General features: G+C 49.2%; 1 protein-coding gene across 1 annotated transcript in view; it reads right to left on the bottom strand.

Annotated features, from left to right (window-relative positions):
• The window catches only part of LOC122544398 (uncharacterized), a 150101-nt gene that overhangs the window by 65857 nt on the left and 74623 nt on the right, over nucleotides 1-9621 (bottom strand). Inside the window, exons 28-32 of the mRNA XM_087983038.1 lie at nucleotides 9174-9373; nucleotides 7457-7598; nucleotides 6031-6278; nucleotides 4905-5082; nucleotides 2280-2388 (exon numbers count right to left, since the gene is read on the bottom strand). Coding sequence (XP_087839164.1) covers nucleotides 2280-2388; nucleotides 4905-5082; nucleotides 6031-6278; nucleotides 7457-7598; nucleotides 9174-9373 — 877 coding nt within the window. The remainder of the gene's footprint in view (nucleotides 1-2279; nucleotides 2389-4904; nucleotides 5083-6030; nucleotides 6279-7456; nucleotides 7599-9173; nucleotides 9374-9621) is intronic.

Here is a 9621-nt window from a genome sequence, read left to right as displayed (position 1 = left end):
TTCCCTCAGCGTCGTTGGGTCTGAATCCTGGAACTCCCTCCCTGAGGGCACTGGGTGGGTGTCTGTACACCACACGGGACTGCAGCTGTTCAAGAAGGCAGCCCACCCCAATCTTCTCAAGGGGTAATTAGGGATGGGGCGTTAAATGCTGGGCCCATATCCCATGAACAATTTTTTTTAAAAATCAGAACTATGTTTGATGGATTTGTTTTTAGACTGTAAGGGAATAAGGCGTATGGGGATAGGCCAGGTAGGCGGAATTGAGGTAGGGGTCAGCTATGATTGTTTTGAAGGATAGAGCAGGCTCGAGGAGTCTGAATGGCCTCATCCTGCACCCATTTCTTAAACCTCTTCCAAAACACTTTGGCCCAGTTGGTAGCAGCCTTATAGCTGTGCCTTAGAGTAAGGTTCTCTGTTCAATGGTAGGAGCGCAACACTCAAGGCTGACACTCCAGTGCAGTGCTGGGTGAGTGCTGCACTGCCGGAGGTTCACAGATATAAGCTAATTGGATACATGAACACCAACTAACCACCAAACAACATGACCCTCTCTCACTAGTATCCTCACATATGGATGAGGAAGGACACCACTTCGACTGGGACAACACATCCATCCTAGGACAAGCCAAACAGAGACACGCACGAGAATTCCTAGAAGCATAGCATTCCAACCGGAACTCTATCAACAAATGCATCGAGTTAGACCCCATCTACCACCCCCTGAGAAGAAGAGGAAATGACATCACCACAGGAAATGACATTGCAGCAGGAAATGACCTCACCAGCCCAAAGAAACCCAAACATATAAATAGAAAGCAGGAATCAGCTTCGTCTGGAGGGCCACTGAAGATGTTACCTAGTAGGGTGACGAAACGTCTGGAAATGAACCTTCCAGCTCAGCGAGCAAACCTACATCCAGAACCTCAACCTGAGCTACAAATCTTCTCAAAGCTTGATATAAGCTAATTGGCCAAAGATTGAAGAGGAATTCAAGATCACAAGAAATAGAGACAGAGTGGACCATTTTGGTCTAGGAAGTAGGCGCTAGAATGGACTAGTTGGCCCATCAAGCATGCTGTACCATTCAATTTGCTGATGTTGGGTTCAACTCCCCTCTCCTCCCTGCTCCCTATACTTCCTCAATACCTCGAGAGACCAAAACTCTGCCAATCCCAGTCTTAAACATATTCAAAGATGGAGCATCTACAGTCCTCTTGTGGAGAGAATTGCAAAGATTCTCTTCAAGATGAGAGTGGTGCTGGAAAAGCACAGCAGGTCAGGCAGCATCTGAGGAGCAGGAAAATCGACGTTTCGGGCAAAATTCCTGATGAAGTGCTTTTGCCCAAAATGTCGATTTTCCTGCTCCTCGGATGCTGCCTGACCTGCTGTGCTTTTCCAGCATACCACACTCTAATCTTGACTCTGATCTCCAGCATCTGCAGCACCCACTTCTGTCTAAAGATTCCCCTCAGTTGAAAAGTGTGGTGCTGGAAAAGTGCAGTAGGCCAGGCAGCATCCGAGGAGCAGGAGAACCCACCTCAGCTCCTTCCAAGGCCCCAATGGATCCTTCCATATCTGTCGCAAATTCACCTGCACCTCCACACACACCATTTACTGTATCCACTGCACCCGATCGATTCTCCTGCTCCTCGGATGCTGCCTGGCCTGCTTCGCTTTTCCAGCACCACACTTTTCAACTCTGGTCTCCAGCATCTGCAGTTCTGACTTTCTCCTAAAGATTCTCCTCATCCCAGTCCTCAACAGTCGGTCCCTGAGGAGATTAATTTTCTTTCGAAAAACACTTGACGGGATTTTAAAATGCAGAACAGTAAGAGCATGGGAGGTAGATTTGTGAGGAGCTCTCTGCGGGGAGTACTTGCAAAAGAAACTGCAGTGACTTGGAGAAAGAACACAGAGAGGGGATAATCAGAGGGGTCTCGAGAGCCAGTACGGGCAGGATGGGTCAAATGGCCTCCTTCTGCTCTGCAGGGTTCTATATGTGTAACATAGTTGTGTGGGGCTTCAGTGTGGGACACAGGAGATCAGCTGATATTGCATTTCTTAACGGGTCGCTGAGTCAAACTTACTGATTAGCAAGAGTAGACATTAACTAGATTCATACGTTGGGTCATGGACTAACTGTCGGATCTGGTGGGGGGAGGGGTGAGCCATGTCTAAAAATGAGATGTATTAACTGGAAATTGAGAAGCATCAGCAAAGGGAAAAATGCAGCGTTAGCGAGGCTGTTATCCAATAAGTAAATTAAAAAGTGCACTTACTCAGTGTCCGGGTCTGATACCAGCCAACTGGCCCCAAATTCAGTAGAGCTGCTGGTGATGTCACCGTTGGGCTTGCGTTTGTCATCAGAATGGTCTCCGTTGTAGTTACCTGCATTCGGGAACAGCAGGGCCTAGTGTTAGTCACTGGGCCCGTAGGCAGCGAGGCGCAACCGAGGAAGGACCGGCCAGGGTGCAGTTACTGGGAGAGGTGTAAATGGGCCGACGTTTCTCGCCTTGATGCCCCGGCAGAGGCCAGAGCCATTGGACGGGGCACCACCAGGTGTGGGTTCCACTGGACGGAGCTTGCATTGCTGGGGTCATCGAGCGGGGATGAGGGAACACTCCAATTTTCCCACCTCAGTTTCCTGAAAGCACTGGCAAGCCTTCCCATCACCACCCCCCCCCCCCCCACCCCCGACCACCCCACAACCTGCCATAAAAGTGATGTTCAGATCAAGGCCTACAAGAGATAGAGGCCTAGTTAAAAGAGGAGCCCCATTTCAATTGGTTGGTTCTGTCTTGGGATTTGGCTGTCTGACGTTTGACAAAAGAATCTTCCTTCGTGCAACTTCTCATGGCAGTGGAGAAGGGGCAGAGAAAGAATTTACAAAGGTGATGCCTGAGCTGAATTGTTGTGACTACCAGCAAGTGACTAGGGCCCTTTCCTCTCGGAGGGATGGTTGGAGAGAGGATGTGAGGAAGAGCAAAAGTAGAGAATCTTCCTTTTATAGTTTTCTGTGTGATGGAGGCCCTGCTGGGCAAGGCCACAACTTGTAGTCAATCCCTCACAGCCCTTTGAGCTGAGAGCCTTGCTCGGGCCATTTCCGAGACCGGTTACGAGGCAACCGCATCGATGTGGGTCTAACGTCAGGTGTAGGCCAGACAGGGTAAGGAGACCAGAGTTCCTTCTCTGAAGGACATCAGCACAAGAGAAATGTCTTTGCCCAGAGAGTCATCGAGATGAACAGCACAGAAACAGACCCTTTGGTCCAACCCGTCCATTGGGGAGGGGAATGGATAAGGTGGGTTACTCTTCAGAGGGTCGGTGTGGACTTGGTGGGCCGAATGGCCTGTTTCCAAACTCTAGGGATTCTATGAAAATAATCCCACCATCCACAGGAAGGTCACCCAGAGGGTGAAAGGAGGTGACCAGTAGCTTCCTCATAACAAGTCCCATCGATTGAATGGCAGAGTTTCGTCCACTAGTGCTCACACCAATGGCTGTGTGATGAGGCTGTCACTTTAAGAAGGTTATTTTGCCCTGGGTGTCTTTTTTCGAAGAGCATTAAAGGCTGAACTAGCTGCTGAAGAAGTCTTAAGTAAACAACATAAGAGGCCTTTCAGTTTTTTAAAAAAAGTTTAAACAATAGAAACAGCTTTAATGGGTGTGGACAGCTCTCACAGAACAGGCTTTCTTGTTTTTTTGTTTTAGCTGTAACAGTCAGATGCTCTGGATGTAGGTTTGTTTGCTGAGCTGGAAGGTTCATTTCCAGAGGTTTCGTCACCCTACTAGGTAACATCTTCAGTGGGCCTCAGGCGAAGCACTGCTGATAGTTCCTGCTTTCTATTTAAATGTCTGGAAATGAACCTTCCATCTCAGCAAGCAAACCCACATCCAGAACCTCAACCTGAGCTACAAATCTTCTCAAAACTCGCTCAGTCAGAAGCTACTTGGGATCCCAGAAGTGTTGGGACCTTCACTGAATGATTCCTAGCTGCTACTTTGTCTGGAATCTCTCTTGATGTTGTTTCCTCCTGAATTGGAGAACTGCATGCAAGAATCTATATCTGAATTTGCCTTTTTGCCAAGTGGTGTGTTTGTGGGATGTGTTGGAGCAGTTAATTAGTAAAAGGTGCTGTGTCTATTATTCAGTTAAGTCTTCCAGAAGTTAGGTTGTTCTAAGTTCATCTATCTTTTGTTTACATTTTAACTACAGCATTTAAATAAATGGTGTTTTGCTTAACATTGAGTAGTTTGACCAGTCGCAATATATCTGCAACACACAATTCACACCTACCTTGGCCACCTTCTTAAAATGTATTGAAGGGCTGGTCCATAACAGCTGCACTTTGTTCACGATCAGAGTCGAGAGAGTGGTGCTGGAAAAGCACAGCAGGTCAGGCAGCATCCCAGGAGCAGGAGAATCGACGTTTCGGGCTCGAGCCCTTCATCAGGAATTATGCCTGAAACGTCGACTCTCCTGCTCCTCGGGTGCTGCCTGACCTGCTGCGCTTTTCCAGCACCACACTCTCGACTCTGATCTCCAGCATCTGCAGTCCTCACATTCGCCTGTATTATAATGATCCAGCCACCTTCATTCTATATCCCATGTCACACGTAACTCCAGCCCTCTTGGTTTTGGCATTTTCTCTTGGCCTCTACGTTTATGGGCGAGGGGGTTTGGGATTGCCACACTCCTTGGGGTGAAGGAATGACTCTCTCCCCATCCAAACAGCCTGACCCTAAGACCCGACCTTGTTCTAGGTCCATCCGTCCAAACAGAGATATTCTCTCTCTACGCATCCCATGTAATCCTTTAACCACCTTAACCGGCTTCTCTTGAGACAAGTCCTCACCGCTCAGCCCCGCGTCAGAGCAGGTGGAACCTCCCGTTTATCTCTTACCACAGAGGCCGCACAGCTCTCCTTCATAGGAAGAGGGGACGGTGACGTCAACATGATGGTTCCCGTCGTAGCGCACCCTCAGGCCGAAGTCCGTCTCCAGGGAGACGTAACGGCCGCTGATGCGGATCTCCAGCTTGTCATCAAAGAGGATGGGCGTGTTGACCAGCCGTCCGTTTAGCTGCAAGAGAGAGGAGGGGAGACGCCGTAAGGAAGGTGATCAGAGGGCCCACTTCCTCATCCCCTGGGCACACATTAGAGAGGGAGAAACTGTTCCCTTGGGCAGAGAGTCTGAAAACCAGAGCGACACAGATTCTGAGGCGATTGGCAAATAGAAACAATGGCGACATGAGGAAGAGGTTTTGGTTCCAGTGAGTGGTTCGCCTCCAGAGTGAGGCAGAGGCAGGTTTCCAAGTGGGTCATCATCTGATGAGTAACTTCTGAAACCCAAATGGATGAGATGTGTTGCTCTACAAGGAGTGCACGTGCACACATGATGGGCTGAATGGTCTCCTTCTGTGCTATAACTCTTCTAAGACCAGAAGAGTTAGAATCATAGAACCCCTATAGTGTAGAGGCAGGCCATTCTGCCCATTGAGTCCACACCGACCCTCTGAAGAGCATCCCACCCAGATCCTCCCTTCTCCCCGCATTTCCCATGACTAACCCACCAGGCTTGCACATCCCTGGACATTAATGGAAATTTGGCACGGCCAATCCACCCTAACCTGCACGTCTTTAGATTGTGGGAGGAAACCGGAGCAAACCCACGCAGACACGGGGGAGAATGTGCAAACTCTGCCCAGCCAGTCATCCGAGGGCAGAATCGAACCCGGGTCCCTGGCGGTGTGAGGCAGCAGTGCTGACCACTGAGCCACCGTGCCGAATTCTCTCCTGTGTGGCTGAACAATACTTAATTTTCAATCAATGTCCCTTCAAAAAGAAGGACTGTCTGCTCATTACTGTGTGTGGGGACTTGCTGTGTGCAAATTGAGGCCACATTTCCCACATTCTCTCTCGTAAAGTGTCGGGTGACAGAGGTGATCTCACGTGTGTGAGAATGGATCAGACTGGACGGCAACCAACAGCAGGGAACTGAGCAAGCAGCAAGGACCCCCGAGGTACTCACAATGACTTTTCGGTTCTTCATTATGGTCACGTTGAAACCGTGGACGTCAACGTGAACGGCCTTGACGTAGGAGACCCGCGTGTTCTTGCCTCGGTGCTCGTTGGTGGTCTCCACGTTGAAGTTGGGCAGGTCGGACGAGGCGTTGCAGAGCTTGGAGAAGGTGTAAGTGCAGTTCCCCATGAAGTTGTACGAGAGCTTGTCGAACGTCTTGTAGTGGGGGTCCCCTGAGGCGCTGCATGTTTCATGGCCTGTTGGAAAACAGCACAGACAAGGGGGAGGGGGGAGGGGGGGTTTGGTCAGTCTTCTGTTACAGATGGCAATTGTAGTGAGTCAAAGGATGGGGTGGGTTTCCCTGTGGTTGGACAGTAACTTAATATGTAGGAGGCCTTTATGTCACTTCCTGTTGCATTGCACCCCACTTCCTGCTGAACTGCTCAGAGAGAATTGGAAGGAGGTTGAAATATCGTTATCTTCTAGCATTCCTGTCCTGAATTGCTAACACCAGCGTGGGAGAGTTTCACAATTCATCCTGGAGCCCTCCAGGGTGAGGCCTGGATGGTTGGCAATCCAACTTCCTGTGAATGCCACGCCCACTTCCTGTCACACAAGGTCGCCATGAGCAATGACACGGCAGAATACCCTGGTAAAGATGCTTCAAGAGCACCCACCAAGGACTGCCAGCGTCAACAAGGGGCTCATCAGCTAAGTACCAGTCAGCCCCAGGCCTGAAACCTGAGGCGTATGGCTTGTAAACTGGAATCAACAGACAAAGGGATCGTTGCTGTTCTGCTCTCATCTAAGATTGATCCCAGGCGTGATGTTCTCCAATGATTGATAGTTCTACTGTCACTGGATTGGTAAATCCAGGTTAATACCCTGGGAACATGAGTTCAAATCTCACCCTGGTAGCAGGCTCCAATTATTAAGAGTTAACTTGGCGCCACGTTTCAATCTAGAGTCTCGGTGATGGTGACCACTGCAACGATGTCAAAAACCATCTGGTCCACTCACGCCCTTTAGGGAATGAAATCTGACATCCTTACCCGGTCTGGCCTACACGTGACTCCAGACCCAGAGCCACGTGCTGAGAAAGGGCGATTCGCCGTGAGTAAGAGATGCGATGCCTTCAAAGAATGAAAATAACGGCGCAGTAACTGTAGATTTGGGGTTGCTGAGAATGGGAGTTACCCTGGAAAACTGAGAACTTGAATGCGGCTTCTTTCAGAAGAAAAATGTTTGTAAGTGTAAAGCTATTGGTCTGTACTCAGAACTCCAACAGCTCAACGGGTATCCTTGGGAGGAAATTCCCATCATTACCCAGCCTCAGCCTTCACAGTCCTCCACACCAATGTGGTCGTGACTGGGCGATGAATCCCGGCCTACCAGCGAGGCTGATGCCCCCCAGAATGAACGTGGAAAGTCTTACCCTTTGAGTGGCAGCCATAAACTCCGCCCAGCAGCTTGCACACCTCCGATGGCGAGCAACCCGCATCCTGACAGAAGACGTTCTTTGGACTGGCGCAGGTACATTTCTTGCCGCAGCCTGCTAAGTACCAAGACTCATTGATCTGCAAGTGGACAGACGCTCCGACATTAGCCACAGAACTTACTAAAGTGCGGAAGGAGGCCATTTGGCCCATTGGAGTTATGGTGACCTCTATAAGAGCACTCGCAACACAGCGTTGTTAGTTTTAAATCTGAGATAGACTTTTTTTTTGTGAAGTGTAACTATTAGGGATTCATGGAGTACGTCGAGTTAAGGCTATGATCTCATCAAATGGTGGAACAGGCTCAAGAATGATCTACCTTTGTTCCTGTGTGGCCTCGGAAATAATATTTCAGTTTAATTTTGGGTTTTCTTTCAGTGTTTCTATTATTTTTATTATGGGGCCCCCTTCTAACAGTTGGCTGTTCGTGTGAGTGCATCCTACTGTTTTGCAAAAGTAATTCCTTTGCATACATAAATTTGTAATTAATTTTGGCTAACATATTATGTCGCACTCTATGGGGAGGGTGGGTTTCGAACCCAGATCTCTTGCTATAGACACTAGATCACACTTTACCAACGGTCACCAAAGGTCCTCAGACAGCACCTTCCAAATCCCTAAGTACTTCCATCTAGAAGGACAAGGGCAGCAGATACATGGGAACACCACCTTCAAGATCTCCTCCAAGCCACTCTTCATCCCGATTTGGAAATACAGGTACACAATCCTTTATCCGAAATTCCAAAAAGCTCCGAAATCTGAGGCTTTTCTTGCGAAGTGGTTTTCTGCATAACAGGGTTGTTTGGCGTGCGAACAGGTGAAAAATGTGTTGCTGGAAAAGCGCAGCAGGTCAGGCAGCTTCCAAGGAGCAGGAAAATCGACGTTTCGGGCATGAGCCCTTGACCTGCTGCGCTTTTCCAGCGACACATTTTTCAGCTCTGATCTCCAGCATCTGCAGGCCTCACTTTCTCCATGTGCGAACAGGTGACCCAACTCCACACCCACTCGACCCACATCACGCAGACGTGGCATCAGTTGTGTCTCAGCGCTGGTATTGGTCGCACGTGGGTCTGCTGATTGGTCATTCTTTGTTATTTCACTGTGAAAATGTCATTTATTCCGAAATCCGAAGAAGTCCGAATTCCGAAGAACAACTGGCCTCAAGGATTTCGGGTGAAGGATTGTGTACCTGTATACTGCACTGCTGTTCCTTTAGTGGTCGCTGGGTCACAGTCCTGGAACCCGCGCCTCCCCCCAGTGAATTGTGGGTCAACCCCATAGCAAGCGGACTGCAGCGGTTCAAGAGGCAACTGACCACCACCTTCTCAAGGGGCAACTAGGGACGGGCAATAAACGTTGGGCCCAGCCAATGGATAAATAAAAGATTGACCCCCGAAATGTCGATTTTCCTGCTCCTCGAATGCTGCTGTGCTTTTCCAGCACCACTCTAACGTTGACCCTTTCAGGCCCTTGGCCTCACTTTGATTTGTGCTCTGCCCACCTACTATGTGTGGTTCTGTGCCAAAACCGGACTTGTGCCCAAGTCTGGCTAGTGAGTGGAGCAGGCTATTCTACCAGGGTGGTCACCAAAGCTGGATCTGTCATTGTTGACAGTGGAGATTGGTGAGATATTGGTTATAAGCAGAGATTACTTACCAGGTGATAATTGCCTTCATCGTCAGAGCATCCACAGTCAGAGCGGGGGACACACTGACTGTCACTGAGAACATACCCAGGGTCACAGCTACATCCTTCAATGCATTTCTTTGAACAGTCAGAACTGTTGAGTTGGCTACATGTCTCTGGGCAAATGCTGGCACATACGTTGTAGTGGGAGTTTGACGGGCAGAGTGGAGCTGCGGAGCAAAGTGGATATTGTTTAGCTTTTGTTTTACCAGATTGGGTTGGGATATCTGGTCGGCATGGACGGGTTGGACCGAAGGGTCTGTTTCCGTGCTGTACATCTCTATGACTCTAATAAGAGACACATAGGTGATGGTATGCAAGAACTCACACTGCCCAGATTACAGAACAGATTCTGGGCTCTAGTTACAGGAGAGATCCCATAACATTCAACCTGCCAGAGGAACATTTTATCCCATCA

This window comes from Chiloscyllium plagiosum, unplaced genomic scaffold, assembly GCF_037043375.1.
Source record: "Chiloscyllium plagiosum isolate Xiang-an unplaced genomic scaffold, Cpla_swu_hap1 HiC_scaffold_44, whole genome shotgun sequence".
Classification (NCBI taxonomy): Eukaryota; Metazoa; Chordata; class Chondrichthyes; order Orectolobiformes; family Hemiscylliidae; genus Chiloscyllium; species Chiloscyllium plagiosum.
This window is presented reverse-complemented; position numbering and strand designations above follow the sequence as displayed.